This window comes from Vicia villosa, unplaced genomic scaffold (genome assembly GCF_029867415.1).
Source record: "Vicia villosa cultivar HV-30 ecotype Madison, WI unplaced genomic scaffold, Vvil1.0 ctg.001588F_1_1, whole genome shotgun sequence".
In the NCBI taxonomy this organism is placed as follows: domain Eukaryota; kingdom Viridiplantae; phylum Streptophyta; class Magnoliopsida; order Fabales; family Fabaceae; genus Vicia; species Vicia villosa.
Genome location: NW_026705667.1, coordinates 140,491 through 164,505, shown reverse-complemented (window position 1 = coordinate 164,505; position 24,015 = coordinate 140,491). Strand labels below are relative to the sequence as shown.

At 32.3% G+C, this 24,015-nt stretch overlaps 2 protein-coding genes and 1 long non-coding RNA gene across 7 annotated transcripts; 2 read left to right on the top strand and 1 right to left on the bottom strand.

Annotated features, from left to right (window-relative positions):
• Positions 1 to 8,055: 8,055 nt before the first annotated feature.
• LOC131635905 (vicilin-like) lies at positions 8,056 to 14,967 on the top strand. The gene is made up of 6 exons (XM_058906543.1): positions 8,056 to 8,398; positions 8,542 to 8,717; positions 13,423 to 13,503; positions 13,608 to 13,931; positions 14,137 to 14,449; positions 14,639 to 14,967. The coding sequence occupies exons 1-6, from the start codon at positions 8,095 to 8,097 to the stop codon at positions 14,830 to 14,832; spliced, it is 1,392 nt and encodes a 463-aa protein (XP_058762526.1). The 5' UTR covers positions 8,056 to 8,094; the 3' UTR covers positions 14,833 to 14,967.
• On the bottom strand, positions 9,869 to 13,137 carry LOC131635906 (uncharacterized). 5 transcript variants are annotated; one of them, XR_009293902.1, is made up of 6 exons: positions 12,984 to 13,131; positions 11,968 to 12,060; positions 11,670 to 11,876; positions 11,504 to 11,584; positions 11,119 to 11,217; positions 9,869 to 10,320 (listed from the first exon to the last, which is right to left on the bottom strand). XR_009293902.1 is itself a non-coding variant. In XM_058906545.1 (5 exons), the coding sequence occupies exons 1-4, from the start codon at positions 12,130 to 12,132 to the stop codon at positions 11,176 to 11,178; spliced, it is 420 nt and encodes a 139-aa protein (XP_058762528.1). In that variant the 5' UTR covers positions 12,133 to 13,137; the 3' UTR covers positions 9,869 to 10,236; positions 11,119 to 11,175. The 5 variants fall into 5 exon arrangements, 2 of the variants coding, with proteins under 2 accessions (XP_058762528.1, XP_058762527.1); XR_009293901.1 differs by having other exon boundaries at positions 9,869 to 10,391; positions 11,504 to 11,876; XR_009293900.1 differs by having other exon boundaries at positions 11,504 to 11,876; positions 12,984 to 13,130.
• Positions 14,968 to 19,681: 4,714 nt separating the features above from the next.
• LOC131635907 (uncharacterized) lies at positions 19,682 to 23,720 on the top strand. Its single transcript, XR_009293903.1, has 4 exons — positions 19,682 to 19,966; positions 20,121 to 20,173; positions 22,163 to 22,364; positions 23,422 to 23,720. It is a non-coding gene; the product is annotated as an uncharacterized LOC131635907 (long non-coding RNA).
• Positions 23,721 to 24,015: the final 295 nt, after the last annotated feature.

The following is a 24,015-nucleotide window of genomic DNA, read 5'->3' as shown; positions in this document are numbered from 1 at the left end:
AAGCTTTTAAGAATTTGAATTGCGACACTACCCTGAGAGGATTGATATGCATCTCCAGCAAAAGAGGATAGTGATCCGAGGAAACTTTGGAGAGGGTGGATACAGAGATTTGATTGCAACAGTCAAACCACAATTGGTTTCCAATGCATCTATCAAGGCGCCTTTCCATCGTGAACGGAGCATCTCGCTTATTAGACCAAGTAAACTCAGCACCGATCGTAGGAATGTGAATAAGATGGGAATGATCGGTCCAATTTTGAAAATCCATCATAGGGCCTCTAGAGGGATTGAGCCTACCTCTATGCTCATGAGCACCTAAAATAGCATTAAAATTGCCAAAGAAGGACCAAGGAAGAGGGTGCGAAGATTGAAGATTGTTAAGATCAGACCAAAGCTCCCTTCTCTTTATAAGGTTGGTGGAAGCATAGATTGCTGCACAAGCCAAGTTGCAATGATCCAAATCAAACGAGAAAGCAACAAATTGATCCGATAAAGAAATCACTACGGGGGAGAACACATTGGTACAGAAGCACCATAAGGACGGTTGCGATGCAGAGTTGAAACTGAAAGGTCTGAAATCCAGTCTGAAAAACCAGTTGGTGGGAAAATTTTATAATCCAATTTTGGTTCGGAAATAAAGATGAAATCCGGGTTATGAAGTTTAATAAGTCTCTTCAAGGCTAATCTTGAGGGGGCGTTAGCCAAGCCCCTGATATTCCAGTAGATGCTCTTCATGAGAAACGCGATTTTAGGCCTGCTTGGGACCTTGTGGGATACTTTTGCTTTTTCTTGGTAACCTGTGTTTTGTTGAGTTTTGAAATGGAAGCCGAAAACGCTCCAACATCAGAATAAGTGTTTTCCAAATTTCCCCACGAGTTCTGCAGAAAATTAGCGTCAACATCGTTGATAATACCAACCCGGTTTTGAGTAGCATCGACAAAGGATGAAACTTGTGAGTCCGAATCCGAAGGCACCTGAGAAACAAAATTATCAGAATTATGGAGCAATAGGAATCTCCGGCTCATTCGAAGAAATCCCGATAGGCTTAGGGACATAAGCGGCCTTTGGTTTGGGAACCTGATTGGAATTGGTTCTCCTCAAAAGCTTACAATCTTGCACTTCATGCCCCGTCTTCTTGCAATGAGTGCAAAGAGCCGGCATATTCTCATATTCTATGTCTGAGAAAAAAGCAAATCCTTCACGTTCAACAAGAACATTATAATGGATAGGCTGAGTCAGATCCATTTCAACAAGAACTCGGACGAAATGTCCAAAAGTTCTATCTAATCTGGATTTGTAGGAGGCAGAATCAATACAAATCGGAGTACCGACACAACTAGCAATAGCAAACAGAATACGGGGCCTCCAATATTCCTATGTAAGACCGAAAAATCTGACCCAGACTTGAGCAGCTGTGTTGTGTTGCAGAGAAGGATTGAAATCCTTGGTCCAAGCAAAAAGCTTCAACGTACCTGGATTCAGATTGATAGAGCCATAAGCATGGACTCTTCGCATATCTTCAGCATTAGAAAAAGTGAGTTCGTAGTAGCCTTTACCAAGGGATAGAATTCCCCAGTTTTCACATCCGGCCAAATAGAAACCAGTTTCACTCGAATTGCCGCCATAGTGAGTGGTGAAGAGCCTTTAGGCCAGATGACACGACCATGCATGTTGTTTTTGCAATCGTTTAATCCTGCCTTGTACTCTTCTTCAGGGATAATTATGGAAGGTCGATCTCCTTTGATGACCGGAGGAGGAAATTGAGAGTTAGGGATGTCACAAACCCCCTTAAGAACCTGAGCAAAAGATTTGGTAGAAGAATCATCGGAGGGGGGCTTTGATGAATCTGGTTTGGTGGCAGTGGACCGGGGAGCAATAGTTTCAGGGAAGAGAGCATTGAAATCCATTCTAAAAATCACAAAGGCATGATGAAGCAGAGAAGGGAAAGAAAGCACGGAGGGAGCTTTGCCGGAGGAGCGCGGCGCTAGGTTTCTAGAGATCACTAAAGGATGCTTATCAGTTTAAAAAACACATTCAATCTGCTCCTCCACGAGTTTCTTCTATTTGGAGTTTAGATATCCCTCATTCTAAATCCCTTTTGGCATGGAGATTTATGTATAATAAAGTACCTATAGATGATCAACTTCAGTTCAAAGGCTTTTTCATGGTCTCAAAGTGCTCCCTATGAATCATCTCTTTCTAACTATTCTTTTTCCACAAAGCTCTGGAAACAGTTCTGTAAATTGCTCAACTTGTTGATCCAGATTTCATCTGCTAACTTTTGGGAAGCCTAATTCCATTTGGAATGCAAGAAATTCTATAAGGTATCATGACATGACTTCTAATCTTTCCACATTTTGTGCTCTCATTATGGTGCAAGTTAAGTTGTCATGCTCTAAATCCAACCACATATTCAAATACAACCAATTTGATTTTGCAGTCCTTAAAGATTTTTAGGTCCTCACTCATCCTCCAAGGGCCTCTCTAATTAAAGAGATTTTTTGGAATCTCCCTCTTCATAGTTGTATAAAGTGCAATGTTGAGAGATCGTTTGCTTCTAATACTAGGAAGAGCTCAGGTGATTTCTCATTGGATTTTGCTAAGCCTCTCCCATGGAGAACCAACTTATTAGCAGAGTTTTGTGGTGTTCTTTATAATATAGAAGTAGCCAAAGAAAGATGTTGGAATAAATTATGGGTGGAAAACAATAATTTTGTGGTGTCATATTACAATTATTTTCATTTTTACAAAGTTCTTCCCTAAGTTTCCCTTCAAACTCTCAATCACATAGTAAAATAATTTTGTGTATCTTTGAAAAAAATCCAAAACTCTTTTAACTAATTTTTTATTTTTCTGAAAATATTTTTTGTGTTTCTATAAATTAATGATTAAATTAATTTCTCAGTGTTATTATGAAGTTAAATTAATTTTAAAAAAGTTATAGCATTGTTAAATTAATTTAATGTATCATGGAAAAATGAAAAAATATTTTAAAATTTTAGCTGTGTTAGGAAAAAATAAATAAATAAATAAATAAATAAATAAATATATATATATATATATATATATATATATATATATATATATATATATATATATATTGTGTATATACAATTTATTAATTAAATTAGTTTTAATATGCTATTATTAAATTAATTTAATTCAACAAAATAAATAGCATTATTATACGAATTTGGTGTATCCTAGAAACAATTCAAAAAGCTTTTGATTAATTTTTAAATGTACTGTAAATTTTTTTTGTGAATATTAAAATTATTAATTATATTAGTTTCTTAATGTTATTATTAAATTAAAATAACTCAACAAAAGTAATAGAAATATTAAATTGATTTTATTTATCATGGAAAAAAATACAAATAGTATTTTAAAAACTTTTCCTCTTTTTATAAAGATATTTATTGTGTGTGTATATATATATATATATATATATATATATATATATATATATATATATATATATATATATATATATATATATATATATATATATATATATATATATATATATATATATATATATATATATATATTACTTAAATTTTTTTCTTAAATTATACCAAGTCAGCAAAAGTTGTAGTAGTATTAAATTTGTGTATCATCGAAAAAACATAAAAAAAACTTTTATTTAAATTTTAGTTGTATTTTAATTATTTTTTGTGTATATAAAAATTATTAATATAATTATTTTCTAATTTTTAATTTAAAATTGAATTAATTCAACAAAAGTTATAATATTATTAAATTAATTTAATGTATTATGAAAAAAACAAAAATATTTGAAAAAATTTTATTTGTGTTGTAAAGATATTTACCGTGTATATATATAATATTTATTAATTAAATTAGTTTCTTAGTGTAATTATTAAATTAAATTAATTCCAAAAGGTTATAATTTTCTTTAATTAATTCAACTAAATCTATTTTATTATTATTTTAAAAAATAATATTACTATCAACAATATATTTAAAAAACAAGGGTTAAATATAGACCATTTCTCAACCAACCCCATGAATCTCTTATACACTAGGCAAAATATCAATTTTGCCCCCTGCTGCTTCCGTAGATGCACATTCGGAAGCACCCCATATTTTGAAAAAATTTAATTTCTTCCGTACATATATCTACGGAAGCAGATAAAACATCAAACCCCATCAAAAATTTCCATAGATCTAACTATGGAAGATTTTTCCAAATTAATTAAGAATTTGGGATTTCCCCAATTAATCAAACCCCATCAAACATTTTCGTAGATGTAACTACGGAAGATTTTTCTCAATTTTTTTTTGAAAGGACAAATTTTTTATTATTAAACAAGCTAGCATAAGACATGCTAGAAATCAAAGAGTGGCAATACAGATTGATAAATTATTAACTGCACCAATTCTAACACAACAACTATAACAGGAATACTCTAACAGCAACTCTAACAGAGAAATACTCTAACAGGAATACATGAGGATACTTTGTACTCACTAGCCAACAATGCTTTCCAAAGACAGCAATCCAAAGCTAGGAATCCCCCTAAACACACCATTGATTCTACACCATGAAAGATATTCAAGCGTCAGACCAATAAAGGATAGACCGAAGCTAATTCTACTATCATTTCAATGCTTTAAGACATACAATCGGAGAGGATAGCCAATGATAAATGGAGTAAGTGAATCCTCTTGAATTAAATCTCAGCCAGTTCCATGAGAGGAGTTTAGTTTCTTCGACAATCGCTGAGAAAGAGATTTCTTTGTTTTGAAAGATCTTCGCGTTTCTCGCTTTCCAAATGCTTGATATGCATGCCAACCAAATTGTGGAGATTCCGCGAGTCTGTCCTTTATTTCCCTGCAACACTCCTGGAAAGGCGTTAAAATTGACAGCAGTAGAGTTATGAAATACAGTAATCACCCCTAACCATCTCGCGATATTGGCCCACACCTTGGTTACGGGATGGCATTCGAAGAAAATGTGGTTTGTGGATTCTACCGATCCACATCCTCCTTCACACAATGAATTGTCCAAAGTTAATATCCCTCTCTTACATAGGTTTTCTTTTGACCGGATTCGGTTCTGGATGATTTGCCAAACAAACACCGCCACTTTAAGGGGAACGAACTTGTTCCACACTTTGGTATGAAGCGATTGTTCTCCCGAGTTACTAGCATCTAATAGGGAGGAGTAGGCTGATTTAACAGAATAGCTCTCGGAAGCATCGGCGAGCCAAACAACGTTATCCCTTCGCTCAGTTCTAAAAGAGGTTGAACTGATTTCTTCAATTAACTACTTCAATAATTCCGTCTCCCATTCAAAGAGATCGCTCCTCCAGCTAAATTGCCATTCTCTAGTATTTCCATCTCCCCTTCTCATATCTACCACTGTAGTTTCTTTATTCAAAGATATTGAGAATAGTCGTTCGAACCTCATTTTTAAGGGACCTCCTAACCAGCAATCACTCCAAAAAGATGTATTCTCCCCCTCCCTCAATATTCTGCTTTCTAGCCCCTCAAACCAATTGAGATGGTTCCCTCCTCCTACTAGTTTTATCTTCTTAATGTCTTTAAGCCAAGAGGAAATACAACTGCCCCTTATCCTAATTTTTCCTTCCTCCTCGCCGTATTTACGCTTGAGGACTTTATACCAAAGATTTTCTATCTCCACCCTCATCCTCCAGACCCATTTCCCCAAAAGAGCCACATTAAAGATTTTAATGTTTTTAATGCCTAATCCTCCATTTTCTTTATCCATACACACTCTATCCTATTTGACCCAGTTCACTCTTCTAATGTTCTCACTCCCTCCCCAAAGAAATTGCTTAAAGAGAGATTCAATTTTAGAGATAATACCTGATGGGGCTTTGAAGAATGAAAGGTAGAACACGGATATTCCAGATAGAATAGAGCGTAATAACACCAACCGACCTCCCATAGATAAGTTACGACACCGCCATCTCGATAATCTCAACTTCACATTATCTAAGACTGGAAACCATGTGCTTTCCCGCCTCGGATTTGCGCCAACCGACAGGCCCAGATACTTGAATGGTAGCTCACCCGCTTTGCATTTCAGCACCTTTGTTGCTTCAGTCACCCAAACATTTGTTGTCTTGATTCCAATTAGACTGCTTTTAGGAAAATTTACTTTCAAGCCTGATACAAGCTCAAATAGGTGGAGAATTGCTTTAATAGTTACAACATTCTCCATAATACTTGGTTCCATTATTAGAGTATCGTCAGCGAATCGGAGGTGAGATAATCTTTCTGTTTGGTTTCCAAAGGCATATCCCACAAAGCTACCATTATCGGATGCTTTATTTATTAACATTCCTAGCCCCTCCACCGCTATGAGAAACCAGAACGATGATAAGGGGTCACCTTGCCTTAGCCCCCTTTTAGCTTGAAACTTGTCTTAGCCCCCTTTTTCCCAATTAATTGAGAATTTTTGGATTTTCTCAATTAATTGGTAATTCAATTGGAGATTTTCCCAATTAATTGAGAAAATCCCAAATTAATTAAGTTTGATCACATCGTAATCGTTAAAACATAGTGAAATTTGGGATTTTCCCAATTAATTGGGAAAATTCCAAATTAAGTTACAAATTAATTGGGAAAATCCCAAATTAATTTCTCAATTAATTGAGAAAATCTCAAATTAATTAAGTTCATGAAATCTTCCGTAATGTATCTACGGAACATTCTGATTTTCCCAATTAATTAGAAAAATCCCACGTTTCACTATGTTTTAAGGGGTTCCGTAGATCTATCTACGAAAAAAACCATTTTTTTTAAAAAAGGTGCTTTCGGAGTGGCATCTACGAAAATACGAGGGCAGTTTTGTCAATTGTGGTGCGTAAGTACGCCATGGGGTGGGTTAAGAAATGGTCTAAATATATTTGGTCCCTATAAATATCTCAAATTTCATTTTTCAGTCCATATAAAAGATGACATATTTCAATCCCTACAAGACTTTTATGCATGTAATTTTAGTCTTTGCTATTTTTTAAAATTTTGAAAACTGGTTAATTACCCTTAAACTTTTAAATTTTAGAATGCTTTTTTTCATACTGTATAGAATATTATAAAATATTACTTTATCAAATTATAAATTTTTTTAAAATGAGAAGAATTAAAAATGAATTTTTTAATTTCAAAAGATAATGATAAAAGTAATGTAAATTTTGACATAGAAATCAAATTTTGAGTTTCATTTTTTTCGAGGAACTTTTTATAATGTTATAAACAGGTCTGTAAAATAATCATTCAAAAATACACATCAGTTTAACAGCAGAGACTAAAACTACGTGCATAATAATTTTGTAGAGGAATCAAAGATAAATTTATTATTTTCAAAATTTTAATATTTACTTTTGGATCTTAATAAAAATTGTGTAACATCGATCACACTAATAAAAGGGACATTATTATTCACGTAATATATTGATTATTTAAAAAATTTAATATTTACTTTTGGATCTTATTAAAAATTGTGTATGTATAATTTAGTTTTGGATCTAATAAAAATTGTGTGCATTGCTGAAATTTGAATATATTAGTCGATGATTTTTTTTCCGACAAAAAGGTTAGTTAGGGCTACTTTATAATTGAACAATGCATGATAAATAATTAGAGGTATAAAATATTGCTCAAAATTAGAAAAGATTGGAAGCATGGAAGCTGCCGATAATCCATATTCAATTTAGTAATACATTTTCTCAATTCTATATGATGCGATATGGGTAACTCTTTATTCTCTTTCTTAACGCTCTCTAGTCGCCTCAGTAATATACACACCAAATCCAACCATTGGTGAGTGATGAAGAGAAATATAAATCATCCTCCTTTTCTAAAAGAATGTCCAGATTCATCAAATTCAAACAAAACTCCACCACCCATGTTATGTTCTTTTCATTTTGCCACCTCAATTTTGTACATTTCAACACACGTCCATATGCATGGTACAACATGGCCAAATGTTGGTGCATGTTAATTACATAGCTTTCTGTTCTATATCTATAAATACCCTCTCACGATCAGTGTACTTCATTCAACCACATCGAGTAAAGTTAGACAATAATTCAAATCAACATGGCTGCGACCACAATGAAAGCTTCATTTCCATTTTTGATGCTGCTGGGAATTGCTTTCCTAGCTTCAGTGTGTGTTTCTTCTAGATCCGATCAAGATAACCCCTTTATCTTTGAGTCTAACAGGTTTCAAACTCTTTTTGAGAATGAAAACGGTCACGTTCGTCTTCTCTCAAAATTTGATCAACGTTCCAAAATATTTGAGAATCTCCAAAAATACTCTCTTTTGGAATATAAGGCCAAACCTCACACCATATTTCTTCCACAACAAACTGATGCTGATTACATTCTTGTTGTCCTTAGTGGTAATTTATTATTTATCAAGTTAAATATCGAAAACTAATCATAAATTGTTGTTTAAAAAAATGGTATTTCTTACTTTGCATGTATGTTTTGTAATGATAACTTAACTTCAATTTTAAAGTATAACGTTATCTGCAATTTGCAGGAAAAGCTATACTCACAGTGTTGAAACCCAACGACAGAAGCTCCTTCAACCTTGAGCGTGGAGATACCATAAAATTTCCTGCTGGCACAGTTGGTTATTTAGTTAATCGAGATGACAAAGAAGATCTTAGAGTATTAGATCTTGTCATTCCCGTAAATGGACCAGGTCAACTTCAGGTAATATGCATCAATTAATGTATGCATGCAATTGCATAAAACTATTTTTTAGAGGTATTTGTTATAACATAACTAGTCAGAGACCCGTGCTGTCGCCCGGGTGCATTATTTGTGGTGTAGTATTTTTGAACGATAGGAAAAATATAAAGTAAAGAAGTTTGACCAAATTGCATATGTAAAATGGAATTTAATCATTAAAAAAAAGGTTTTACTAATAATAATAATAATAAAAAACTTGTGACATGGAGAAAGAAAAAAAATTAACATTTGAAAATAAAAATTTTATCTTTAAATAAAGGTGATTATTTGACAGTGACCCGTAAGATAATAAACTAAAAATATTGAATTATTACATTTTAAAATTCTGATTAATATGTATGATATTACATGAGATTATTCCCTTTAGAATTGAAGATCTAATAATTCAATTTTTTTAAATTTGTTATGAACAATAACCAACAATCAAGATCTATTCCTCACATATTAAATTGGCTTTGATAGTCTGCTTCCTGTGTGACTGTGACATTGGGACAAGAATTTTATGTCTTATGGGCTGTAGTATGAAAACAAAATGGTCTCATGATGAATATGTTGGGAATAACAAAATAGATGACAAATAAAATAAAATAAATGAAAAAATTCCTAATACATAAAAGAAAAAAACATGACCAAATGTAATGATATAATTTAATAATTAAACCATCTAGTGAATGATATCTATCATCAGGTTCTAAATAAATTCATCAGTGTATCATCCCATATTTGTAAACCTGCCCCTGCAGCTTGCCAGCCATGATATGATCTTAGACTTTTGAAAACTTTAACATTTTAGTAGTAGAGCGTTGAACAAAAAGGGAATTACAGTCCTTGGATATCATATACCATCAAAAGAAAGTCTTCCCTTGTGAATAAGTTTCAAACTTTCGATAATGACTTCAGCTGCAACAATTTGCATCTAGTTTTTGGTGAAAAAGTTACAAACCCGCCTAATCTAATAAACAAAATTGGTATCACCAATTAAAACCAATCACATGAGCAGCCCTGTCTAAAAGAGTTAAAATACATCTGACTGTTGAGTTTTAATGTTCTTATTACCACTAACAATAATCAACACATATTATACAATTATGATAATCATATAAAGGATTTCTTGTTTGATATTATTTGATACTACCATATTTCAACTATCAAATTACAGTTGCCACATAATCTATCAAATTACAGTTGCCACATAATCTATCAAATTACAGTTGCCATATTATTTCATATTGATCTAACTGAGTCCAAATCTATCGCATTATTAATGCTGCAAATGTTACAAATTTTATAAACAGTAACAATAAGAACTTCGTAGAGAATTTTGCATTAAAACAACACTGTGAATCAACTGCAACGTTCTCAGCTGAGTAGTTTCCTGATGGTAACATTCTCAGCTCTTTGCGGTTAAACCACATCAAACAATAGCAACAACTGTGAATCAACTGCAAATTGCATCAACACTGACTTGCAACTTGCCAACCTGCCAAATAATCATTTGGTTGCAATTTAGAGTTTGCATGGTAGTTCCCAAAAAACTTGTTGCATCTGATCAAACCATGTACATCTGCCAAAAAATAGTCGAAACTTGCATAAAAACTCTTCCACAACATGATTTCAAGCATACAAACCTTCCTACTGCATCAAAATAACCTTAATATTACGAATGAAAACTCAATTATGCTACTTAAAAAATAAGCATTTAATAATGAAAGGAGGCAAAGAGCCTTGTTAGATCCCGCCGATTTATCAATATCCCGCCGAGACCCATATGCTTGATGAAAAGCATGAGCAATATCATGCTTATCTTTACTCCATCACACGTCAAGAACTTGTTATTAGGGACTATTTATCATTGATTAAACCAGGTCACATTGGAATCAAAGAGCGGTAACACATACGACAAGAAAGGGTTCCATTGGTGTAATGGGTTACCAATTCATACTGTGATTGCAAGTGTAAAGCAACTCAGCAAAAAGAGAAAGTTGACGCTCTCTTGCCTTGTTTTAAATCAAAGTCATACCGACGTGTTTCGACACTTATTCATTAGTTTAACAGCATACAACCAGCATTTCAAAGCAATATAGATGCAAGAATTCTTTATAGGAATATGCCCCAGATATAATAATTCAAAACATAGAAAAATATTATACTTGTGTTGTTCAAGTTTCTCATAAATCTTATGCATGTCATGTCTGATTCAGATTAAAACAATGCATCTTAACTTTGACTTTAATAAAAAATTAGACTTTCAACAAATCCAAAATTGGACAGCAAATATATTTAGCCCTGTTATCTGTAGTAAATAGAAGCTAGTCTCAAGAGGTTAAAATTCAGTAGTTCTCATGGAAAGAATAAATCAAACCTCATATATGTTGTCATCTTCGGTGCACCAACATCAGATCTAATTATTTGCCGATTTCTATTGACAAGTATGTTCAGTCTCCACGGCATCCAAGAAAACCTGAAAACAAAAATATATTGGAGGCTTAAACCATAAAACTTCACATCCAAATGAAACATCTTCACTTTTATAATAGTGGCCTCTTTTTCTTGTAGTTTATTCGTTTACTGCGCCATTATACATCATTTGTTACAACCATGGGAAGTGTCTGTTTAACCTTCATTCTACATTTAACCAACTCATCATTATATTAGTTCCAATCTATTAAACATTAAATAACATCAGCAACAAAAGTGTAAATTGTCTTTTTTAAAAAATTATTATATATAAACAGAAAATAGAATACTTTTTCGATCTCAATGCAGAGGAGCTGGATTAGAACCCGTTGTTGCAGATGTCTTAGAAGTTCTATTAGTATTAGCTGATCCTGCAGAAAAATCCAACGAATAAAGTAAGACTCAGCGCAGCATGAACCAAAGACCAAATGAATATGATAATAACAAAGATGTCACCGATAGTATTTCCTAGTAAAGTTCATGGAGAATGAGAAACTCTGTTTTCATCACCATATGATGACTTATCCTCACATTCACAATCTTATAATAAGTAATCAAAAAATGATCAAATGTGAAGTCTTTTATCCTCATCTTGGAAGGGATGGTGAGACAAGCGATAGCAATCAAACGAACTTTTACAGTATCGATGTACCATTTGACATCCTAATAATCAAAAATCAAAGAGTTTTCAGTTTTGACATAAAGAAAAAGAAACTTGAAAAATATCAAGAAGTAAAATAAACATATATGTTACCTCCAAGATTTTACTATGCTTGGAAAAAAAGCAATCAAAATAGTTCATAGCAAGATATGGAATACTTGTATCATTGTCAATCCTCCTCTCAATCTGCGTATAACAAAATATGCAGGAAAAAATTAGTCTAACAACTACAAAATTTGGAAAACAGTAATAACACATTCATTCATTTTATCAGGAAATTTGAAAGTTGACATAATTAGAACAGTAAACTTGAAATTGAACATATAAAATTTCTCAACCAACAAATCACAACAAAGTTACACATAGAAGCTTATAGTGAAATTTTCATTCAAAAAGAAAATTCATAAAGTTAACAATAAACGAAATAGTAAACTCAAAATTAAGGTTAAACACAACAAATTAAACGAAGATTCAAAGCAAGAAAAAAACTAACTAATAACAGAACAAAAATATTCTCATGAAACAAAAAGAAGATCTGAAATTGAACTTCAAACATGAAATCAGCAACTTTCCCGTCATTTTCCAAGCTTTAAATCTGCAAGATTGACATAAATTAATTTTGTAAATCTGGATCTAGGTTTTGAAGGGTGAGGATATTTCACTTCAACTTCTATTTCAGATGAGGGTAGAGAGAGGGAGCAAATTAGGAAGAGTTTAGGATGAGAGACGTGTTCGATTTGCTTTGGAAGAAGGATTTTTTAAGAGATTGAATCCAAGGATGGGAACGGTGAGCAATTGATTTACAGATAGTAAGGTTGGGTTTCGGAGTGTCGGTGGGAGAGACAGAAAGAGAGAGTGAATATTAGGGTTAGAGAAAAGAAAGAGAAAGAGAAAGAGAAAGAGAAAGAAAGAAATGAGAGAGTAGTTGATGAGCAGAGAAAGAGATAGAGAGAAGTTATGGGAAATACGATAACGATAAGCAGAGAAATGAGAGAGTAGTTGATGAGCAGAGAAAGAAATACGATAACGATAAGCAAGAGAAAGAAGTTCGATGATGAAACGATTTAAACGGGCAAAGGAAAGCTATGAGTTCTTTGGACCATTCATACCTGAGGAAGGAAAGCTACCGATTTCTGGAAACGTTTAAGGCCTTGTTCAAGGTTCTCCTTACGGTAAACAGAGAGGAGAAGTGTGTGCTATGCTATGGCTTTGTCCCTTTTGCAAAATCTGAAGTGACCTTTGCAGAGGAGTGGGGTCTCAATACTCTGGGAGGGAAACGACTTTTGCACTATAATCCAAATGGGAGTACATAACTTTTTTGAATTGACCAATGAGAAGAATACAATTGGCATAGTTGAATATTTCTTTTGTTAATTACATGGATAGCCTTTATGCAGTGTAAAATTTTTTGGATGGAAGGGTAAAATAGGAAGTTTGGGCAACATTATAGTATTGGGTAGATAGTAGACAACAATTATGTCTATATTTATCCACATTTTACTATAATTTTTTTTATCGATCTTATAATTATTTTTTTCCTTTCAACAGTCATTCTTAGTGTCTGGAAATCGCAACCAACATTCCATCTTATCTGAGTTCAGCAAGAACATTTTAGAGGCTTCCTTCAATGTAAGCATAAAACAAACTATTTAATTTTTTTTTTATATGTATTAGTTTGGTTTACCCTATGTAAATATTCACTTTGTCCTTGTATACATTGTAAAAAATTATAGACCGGTTATGAAGAGATAGAGAGGGTTCTCTTAGAAGAGCAGAAGAAAGAGACACATCAAAGGAGAGGCCATAAAGATAGGAGGCAACAAGGTCAAGAAGAGAGTGTAATAGTCAAAATATCAAGGACAGAAATTGAAGAATTGAGCAAAAATGCAAAGTCTAGCTCCAAAAGAAGTGCATCTTCTGAATCAGAACCATTTAACTTGAGAAGTCATGATCCTATCTATTCCAACAAGTTTGGTAAATTTTTTGAAATCACTTCGGAGGAAAATCCACAACTTCAAAACTTGAATATATTTGTCAATTCTGTGGAGATTAATCAGGTATATCAAAATTATCTTATAACGTAGACAAATAAACTACACAACAAATTATAAATAAAATTATTATTAATTAAAATTACAGAAGATCAAATTACAACTATTCTAAAGGATTTAAATTTTGTCCGTTGAAGTTATAATGTCAAACTTTTATTATTAACTCATACATAAGAAATTTTTTATAATTAATAACATGTTTTTATTATAGGGGTCTCTTTTGTTGCCACATTATAATTCAAGGGCCATAGTGATAGTAACAGTTAATGAAGGAAATGGATATTTTGAACTTGTGGGTCAAAGAAATGAAAACCAACAGGGCTTGAAAGAAGAAGATGACGAGAAAAAGGAACAAGTAGAAGAAGAGATAAGGAAACAAGTGCAAAATTATAAAGCTAAGTTGTCTGCAGGTGATGTTTTTGTGATTCCAGCAGGTCATCCAGTTGTCGTAAAAGCTTCGTCAGATCTCAATTTGCTTGGCTTTGGTATCAATGCTGGGAACAACCAGAGAAACTTCCTTGCAGGTATACTATATTCTTACTCAATCTCCTTTTCTATATATATATATATATATATATATATATATATATATATATATATATATATATATATATATGAATTTTAAGTCAGTGTTTTAAGTCTCCTTGTTTTATTTAAATAAAGGAGAAAAAAATAATAAGATATGTTTATTTTTGGGTGATTGAAATTTTAAGGTGGGGAAGACAATGTGATTCGTCAAATTCATAACCCAGTAAAAGAGCTTGCATTCCCTGGATCAGCTCAAGAAGTTGATAGGCTACTTGAGAATCAGGAACACTCTCATTTTGCAAATGCTCAACCTCAAGAAAGAGAGAGAGGAAGCCTAGATATAAAGGATCATTTGTACTCAATTTTGGAGTCTTTTTAATAAATGATCAAATGTTATGCATGTATGCTATAAAGTGCTATAGCTCATAGTGAGCAAAGAATAAAACGACTTTCTCTTGTAACTATTATGATAACTCCCCCTTCCTACTATGAATAAATAAATTAAGAATGTCCATGTGCTCCTCTTAACTACTACTATTTTTTTTAACATTTAAATTTGCAAAACATTACCTCATACCCCATCATTTATTTCCCTACTCCTACATTATATTTTTTTGACCAAAATACCCTTAAATAAATAGTTTATTTGTCATAATTTTCACTTTTCCTGCAAAATTATTTTTTAATTCGAAATTCTTTGACACAATTTTCTGGTAGGCAAAATAAAAGTTAAAAGTGACTACTGAAACTTTTTTGCAAAGTCTTATAGAACACAGAATAAAACTTGAAAAATGTAAAAATATTACTATCGAAACACTTTTGCAAAAGCCTTCTGATACATAAAATACTTTGGAGTTTGTTTTAGAACCGTCGTGATATATTACGACAATTGGGGCGAAGGTTTTTCACAATGTACCAGAACAAGCTTGAGACACACTATTTTGCAATAGTTCTCAAACCGTCGCAACTCAATGTTTGCGACGAATAGAACCACCGCATTGTTGGTGCACAAGAATCAATGATAATAGCAAAGAGAAAAGAATAACGGTACAAAAGAAAGAGGGAGAATAAATGGGTTGTTGTTGTATATTAATGACAGCTACTACAAGGCTATTTATACAAAAGAAAATTGCCACCTCAGCCCTTATAAAGCTAACTTAGTGACCAAGATAAAAGATACAAATTATACAAAACAAACAAATACTAAAGTACCCTTAAATAAAAAAAATAGCTACGCTATCTGGACCCAGAAGGTAGAACTTATGGTCAACACTATATTCTGAGTAACCATCAAAAGATCAACCCACATCAGAACTTCTGATGCTCATCTTCTGAATATGGAATTACTCTTCAATACCATCCCTTAATTCATATTCTTCAATCAAAGTTGACAACGCCAATTCCATTCCTTAAGAGCAGAAATTGATCTGTCTTGATTGCCTTCGTCAGAACATCTGCTATCTGCTTCTGGGTGCTACAGTGCACAACTTCTAATGTTCCATTCTGGACTTGGCTTCTCAAGAAATGATACTTAGTCTCAATATGCTTACTTCTTCCGTGTAACACATGATTCCTAGAAATATTGATTGCAGACTTGTTATCAATCATCAGCTTCAGAGGCTTCTTCACTTTAATCTTCAGATCTTCTAATAAACTCAAAAGCCACACAGCTTGATATGCAGTTACAACACCTACAATGTACTCATCTTCACAAGTTGATAGAGCAACAATAGCTTGCCTTTTGGAAATATAAGAGATAGGACCTCCCAGAAACATAAACGAATATCCAGAGGTGCTCCTTCTATCAACTCTATCTCCACACCAATCAGAGTCAGAGTAACTCAATAACTCTGATTCTTCCTTTCTCCCAGAAGGAAACAATATGTCAAACTTCAAAGTTCCCTTGATATATCTTAAAATTCTGATAGCAGCTTGATAGTGGGACCAATTAGGTTTACTCATAAACCTATTAACCAATCCAACTTCATAACATATATCAAGCTTGGTATTACACAAATACTTCAAAGAACCCACCAGCTATTTGAAGATCGTAGCATTAACATCTTCACCTTCCGAGTTAGAGTCCAATTTCTAATTCGTTTCTGATGGTGTAACAACAACTTTGCAATTTTTCAGCTTGAACTTCTTCAGAAGTTCTAACTCATACTTCAGCTGATGCAGAATGATACCATCTCCCAAGTACAAAATCTCCATCCTTAGAAAATATGACATTTTTCCAAGGTCTGTAATCTCAAACTCATTCATCAGCACCTTCTTGAACTTCATCAGATCTTATGGACAACTCCCTGTAAGCAATATGTCATCAACATAAAGACACTACAGAATCATATTGCTTCCAGAATGTTGCACATAAACTCTATATTCCATCTCACTGAAACCCTTCCTTCTTGAAAAATGAATCAATCTTCATATTCCAAGCTCGAGGCGCTTCCTTCAATCCATACAGAGCTTTGTGTAGCTTGTAAACCATCCCTTCCTGATTCTTTTTCACAAAGCCAAGGGTTGTGACACTATACCTCCTCTTGCAATGGACCGTTCAGAAATGCAGACTTTACATCCAGATGCATCAAGGACCAACCTCTGTTTGCAGCTAAAGCAATCACCAGTCAGATTGTTTCATGTCTAGCTACAGGAGCAAACACCTCAAAGTAATCTAGCCCAGGTTTTTGAAGAAAACCTCTTGCCACTAGCCTCACTTTGTGTTTACCAATTGATCCATCTGGCTTCAGCTTTACCTTGAAAATCCATCTGACGCTGATGGCTTTCTTCTTCTTTGGAAGTTCTGTTAGCTTCCAAGTCTTGTTTCTTTCTATAGCCTCAAGTTCTTCTTTCATGGGATTCAGCCAGACTTTCTTCTTGAGCGCTTCTTCAATACCCACTGGTTCAGAATCTATTAACATGGAACACTGAATGGCATCTCCCTCTGATTCAACTTCTGTGTCTTGCAACATGTCAAAATCTGAAAACTTTCTAGGTATAGTTCTGACTCTTTATTGCCTTTGAGCTACTTCAGAGTCACCTACTCCAGAGTCAGCACCTCCAGAGTCACCACCTCCAGAGTCATTCCTTCCAGAATCATGACAACCACCATACTCTAGATCATCATCATCAGAGTCTGGATCAGAATCTGGGTCAGAATCAAATTCACCATCTGACTCATCTTCAGAATATTCTTCATCTTCTGACTCTAACTCTTCTTCAAAAGTTATCTCTACATCAGAAGTTGGTTGATGTCATACCCCAAAATTGGCCCACTTATAATTGGCTATGTCATTTTATTTCAAATAATTGACGTAGCACAATCGGTAAGAATTTGAAGGCAAAAGACGCACGACCGAAAGGTCCCGGATTCGAATCTCACTTCTAACCTTTATTTTATTTTCTAACTTTTTTTCCATTTTTTATTATTTTTTAAACTTCTTTAGTTATAATTTTGTTTTTTTTATCAGGAAGTTTAAAACATCTTTTTTTCTTTAAATCTTAATTTTTATACTCCTTTTAGTAAAATATATTCAAAAATTACAAAAAATACATATATCGTTTTTAAAAGTTACTTTTTTTTTATTTTAAGCATTAGTTTTGTTATTAGTATTATATTAAAGATTTAGAAATATTATATCAGATAGATGTTTTTTATTATTATTATTATTATTATTATTATAGTTTTAATTCAGTTATTATTAGTTTTATATTTTTATTTCTAATTATATTATAGTTAGTTAGCTATTATTATTATTATTTAGTATTATAATTAATAGTTATTAGAATTTTATTTTTATTACTAATTAAATCTTTTATAGAGTCCAAGCCAATTGTTTTTTAACCTAATATTTTTCTTATAAATACTAATATTTTTTGTACATTAGGGACTAACAATTCTAACTCTTATTCTCACTCTCTCTCTTCTCACAAACACAAAAAATATTTTCTCCTACTTCTCCTTCTTCAGAGTTTCAATTCCGGTTGCAGCACAGTGATAAATTTTCCAGCCTATCAGTCGAATTCTGAAAATACTGTTTCGACCCTCAAAATCGCAAATTCCTCGTTTTTCTATTTTATTTGATTTAATTTCTATTTTCATATTTTCAAAAAAATCTAAAAAAATTGTAGTTTCGTGTTCTTATTTTATTTGATTTATAATCAGGTTTTTATATTTTTTTGATTTTATTTTAATCACTTTTCTATTTTTCCATTTGTTTTCTTAACCGTAACATTGCGTTGGTTTATGAACAGGTTTTCTATGGATTGACCAAGTGGATGGTACCCCAATTTCTTTTTTGGCCAAAAACCTTTTGGTATTTGGCCAAATCAAGGTTATTCATATTTGGCCAAAAACCTTTTGGTATTTGGCCAAATCAAGGTTATTCATAATTTTGTCCATAATTTAATTTGTTAAACCCCAATTCTTTTCTTGTGTTATTATTATTATTATTATTATTATTATTATTATTATTATTATTATTATTATTATTATTATTATTATTATTACTATTACTAATATTCTTATTCTTATTATTATTTATTTTTGCAGGTACCTCCTTTAGTCAAAGGGGAGCAAGTGTCAATTCTTCCTTACATTGCTTCATTGCCCTTGAAAACTTTGGTAAAATCTCTTTTTTTAACCATTAACGCTAAAATATATATAATAGGTAGATGTTGTCCATTTTCATGAATTAGGGTTAGGATTTTATCACATTCTTTATTTTTACGCTAATAATTATATTTAGGCTAATAAATTTATTTTTATGCTAATTAATTTATTTTTAGGCTAATAATTATTTTTAGTCTAATAATTATTCACTATGCCAAAATTGATATTTTGTATCGCCTAATTTAATAGCGCTTTTAAAGAAAGTGCTATTAAAAAGGAAACAAACACATCTATAATAGCACTTTATGGTCGGGCGCTATTATAGAATACAGTGAATGTAATTTTAATAGCACTTTGTTAAAAAATGCTAATGTTAAACTTCACTAAGATAGCGCTTTCTTTAAAACGCTATTAATGTTCTTCGCTATGTTAGCACTTTTCTAAAAACGCAATTAAATATCTTCACTAATCTTTAATAAAATAGCGCTTTTTTAAAAAACGCAATTATTTGATTATGCTATGTTAGCATTTTCATAAAAGCGCTATTTAATAATAAAACATATAATAAATAATAAAATTAATTGTAAAAAGATAAAGTCTTTTGGCAGCTTAACTTTTTGTTTTCACGCACAAAGCTCTGGAAAGAACGAAGAATCCACTTCCTTCGCGCACAAAGTTTTTGCGCACACAGTATCCCCTTCCTTCGACCTAGCATAGTCTTCTTCTTCCTCTGATTCATCGATTCAGTCCTCTTCTTCTACCTCAGTCCTCTTCTTCCTCCGATTTATGCATTTTTCGCCTCCAATTTCCACTCGAATAGAAAGAACGAAGAAAACTCAATCTCCGTCGAACTCAGCCTTCGCCAGCTCACCACCGTCATCTTTCTATTTATTGGTATCTGGTAATCTTTCTTCTCTCAGATTATTGATGTATGTTGTAAATTGTAAAATTAGGGATTTGAATTTGAAGACAATTTAGTTTCTACCATTGTTGACTAATTATAACTAAATCCCTAATTTTTCTGAGCTTAATTCGTTTTGTTTTCTTCGCATTAGGTAATTGGAAACAAGTGGGATTCCTATCTCGATTTTCTCCAAGCTGATTACAGGTTCGATACCCTACTCCTCTCTTCCTATTTGCGTGTCTAGGGTTTTTCTTTTGTTGAGTAATCCATATATTCAATATTTTTTATTCATCTATCTGAATATTGCATTGTAGTGATAGTAATTTTAGGGTTTTTTATTCTTGTTAATTGTTTTCTGAATAGCTTTTTCATTCAAGACTCAGGGTTTATTCGGATAAACAGCTCAATTAAGCTCTTATAGTAAAAGAGCTTATCATATAAGGCCTTCTATAAACTATACATTGTTTTCATAAAATATTCTGGAGTGTTATAGTAATGAGCTGGAAACAGAACCCGTAAACATGTCATTTTATATACTTTCCTAAAGAGTTTCACAAGGGCTTATGCAAGTAGATAAGCTCAAATAAGGTATTTGAAACCGGCCCTTAGTTTCAGAATTTGCTTGGTTTATGAAGCTTGATTGTACATTTCAATTTGATATATATTGAGAACTGTTCTAGTAGAATCCTTCTGATTAATACCTACCACATCACTGCAATGTTGTGCATACAGCCCCTGAAGTCACTATCAGTCTCCTAATTTTTTTATTAGAATGCTCAAAACTTGAGAAAGATTTTATTAGTTAGAGAACTAGCACATTGTGAATACTGATTCTAGTTTTTGTTTTGGGAGCTATGGAGTCACTTTTGTTCTGATCTTTTTAATGTGATTGATATATTGTAAGTACGATACTTCCATAAATACATTGTTATGCTTAGCTTTGTTGATCCTTCACTTGCCTATATGTTTAAATAGGAATGGTTTTTTATTCTCTGTCAAGAGAACTTTAATCTATAGAGAACTAGGTTCAATATTAGCCAACCTTTACTCAATTTCTACTATTTTTTCGCGATACGCTATTTAGTATAAAATATCGTCAAACAGCCACGACAGCAGCACTATAGCACTATTGCATAACAGAATATTAACAATCCGCTATTTCCCGTTATCTGCAATCCACAACACTAAACTGAATTCTATTGGAGTTATTGTAACTGACATTTAGATTAGTTACAGTCTATTACAAACAGAGACAACTCTAACTAACTATAAATATTCAATATTGTATCCACATTATTGTTATTCATCTTTTCTCATCAGATTCACAATTCTCTCTCTTCTTTCAGTTACACTTCCCTGAAAACTGCTGAATTCTAATACTAAATTTTAATACTACACAAACCTTCAAGTCTACTCTCTTCACTCCACAGTTAACATTAATTTATTCTTACACGATTAGATTTCAAAACCTATACATACACAAAAACCTATTTATACAAGCAAGCAAAAAGTAAAATGCATCAATGAGAGATGTTATTAGCCTTACTAACTGCCATGTTTATTTACTAGCTGAATTTGTTTTTGTTTTTATATTATTTGAACCAAAAGGTTTGGCATTTTTCAGAATTGATAGTAAGCCTTCCTCTTGCTAGTGTTAATTATATGAATTAAATGCTTAAGTTTGCTATGGTAGATACATCTGCCATCAAACTCACTAAGGATCAATTTAGGGGGCCACCAATCTATATTAGTTTAGCACTTAACTTCCAGCACTACTAGTTTGTAAGCTACTGATCAACTAGCCTCTTGTTTTATCCCTTCATTATATTTTTTCTGAAATATATGATAATGTTCTCAACATTTAGGAAAAAAAGTCCAAGCTGGTCAAGCTAGTGCCTAGCTGCATTCCTTTTTTCTGAAATATATGATAATATTCTATTTTTACTATAACAATTATTTATATATATAGTTGAAAATAGATTTACATTTGTATTCCAGTGTATGGTCTTTATTTGTGAAGTACTTAATGTTGGTTATTAGTGGCCAGCCATATTTTGTAGTAGCTGCCAATAGTTTTCATTGCTTTATATTTGCTGACTATTGTATCTCCTTTATTGAATGAGACAATGTAACCGCATAATAAGAGACAATGTAACCGCAGCCACAAATCTAATATTTTTAGACTTTTTATAGGTTAAATATGGTTTCTACTAATGATGAAAGTAGTTCGTCTAGTACGAAAACAGTTGGTAAACGTGGTGTAACCCGATTGCAAAAAATTCACAAAGCCAAAAGCAATGGAAAGAGGATTGACCCGATTGCAAAAAATTCACAAAGTCAAGAACCAAGTGATAAAGGTTTTTGCAACCCTGGATCAGTTGGCAATATTCCTGAGGTAATTGGTTTCTTTAAATAATTTGTATTATATGTTATACAAAACTTAATCATGTTATATCATGCTTTGTCATAGTGGTTTAGCTTTTTATTATACTAGTTGAATGATTTTTTCCACCTTGACCCTGTTTAGCTATTAGCTCAATTGGTGTCTGAATGACTTTTTATAAATATGTCATAAACGATTTCTATTTCTATCAACTTTGTCAAATAATTGCACAGTTATGCAAATGCTAATACTAGTAAATATACTTTAATAAAATAAGAGCTGAAGTTGGACCTGTTAAGATATTCTTCATGGTCACACATAAGAGTAAGTAACCAAAGATTAATTAAATAATTAAACAAGATAAATAAATAATAGTGTTTTTCTCTAACACCTATGCTTAATCATTCTCAGGGTTCACCCAACAACGTGGTTTCTGTTACATCCAATTGTAGTTTAGCTCAGTTTATATGTCATTGTTCTGTTATACATTAATTACATATTACCAAATATTTTCCAATATCAACTATTAGACTAGTTTATAGTGTTTGGTTTGGAAGGAAAACCAAACCAATTTGAATTGGAAAAATAGTTTGCATGAACTGGACCAAACTATTTATGTTATGTACTTAGAAAAATCTAACTGGACCAAACTATTTATGTTATGTACTCACAGAGTTCTTATATTAATGAACTGGATATTGTTTTAGATTAAAGAGCCCAATAAAAAATTAGATATCAGTAAGATTGTAAGAGATTAGAAGAGTACTAAAGACCAAAAATTAGACACACAGGTTCTGTTTCAACCTCCTAACAAGTAGTTAATGTAATTTTTGTTGGTTATATATTCATTGCAAATGATTAGAAGAATTGATATGTGTTGGTATTCAATTTCTCAATGAAGTTTGGAGCTCTGCGAAACTGTAATCTTAGTTAGATATGTTTTTCTAATAATGTTGTGATTCTCGGGTTGATTAACATGTTTCAAGCAGTTTAAGTCCCTTTATAGTTCATATATGTTTGTTTTGTAAATAATGATAATAATGTTTTTATTCATATCTCATTGGTTTAGGGTCTCTTTCCTGTTAATCTATATTTATCATCCCCGAGTCGGTGTTTGGTTGCACGTGGCAAACTATATAATACCAAAGGCAACACAGTGCACGGCATGACTCTACCACCTGGATATGTCAAGGTTAATATCGAAATTGCTCTTGTTCCAAGTGATTATATATTTGGGTTCGAAAGTGCTTTGGTTTGCGAAGTGGTTACTACTTGATGTTGGTTTGTTGTCCTTATTTTTTTTAGTGATTGTACTTTTTGTTTGGAATTTAGTTTGATATACTCTTAGTTGGACCAAATTAATAAATTGTGGCAAAAGTTTTAGCTTATTTTCATTGAGATCAATGTTGAATATGGTTTGTTAATTTGTTTGTTATCATTTACCACTATTATGTAGTGTAGATTGATCTATATAGTTGGTTAATATTTTTTTAATGATTTTGTGTAAGAAAAAAAAACTGGACTACAATAGCGTTTTGTAGAAAAGTGCTATTAATGAAACATACTATAATAGCAGTTTTATTGAAAAGCGCTATCAAACACGTACCTTATAATAGCACTTTATTTGAAAGTGCTATCAAAATTCAAAGCAAAATGCGTATTA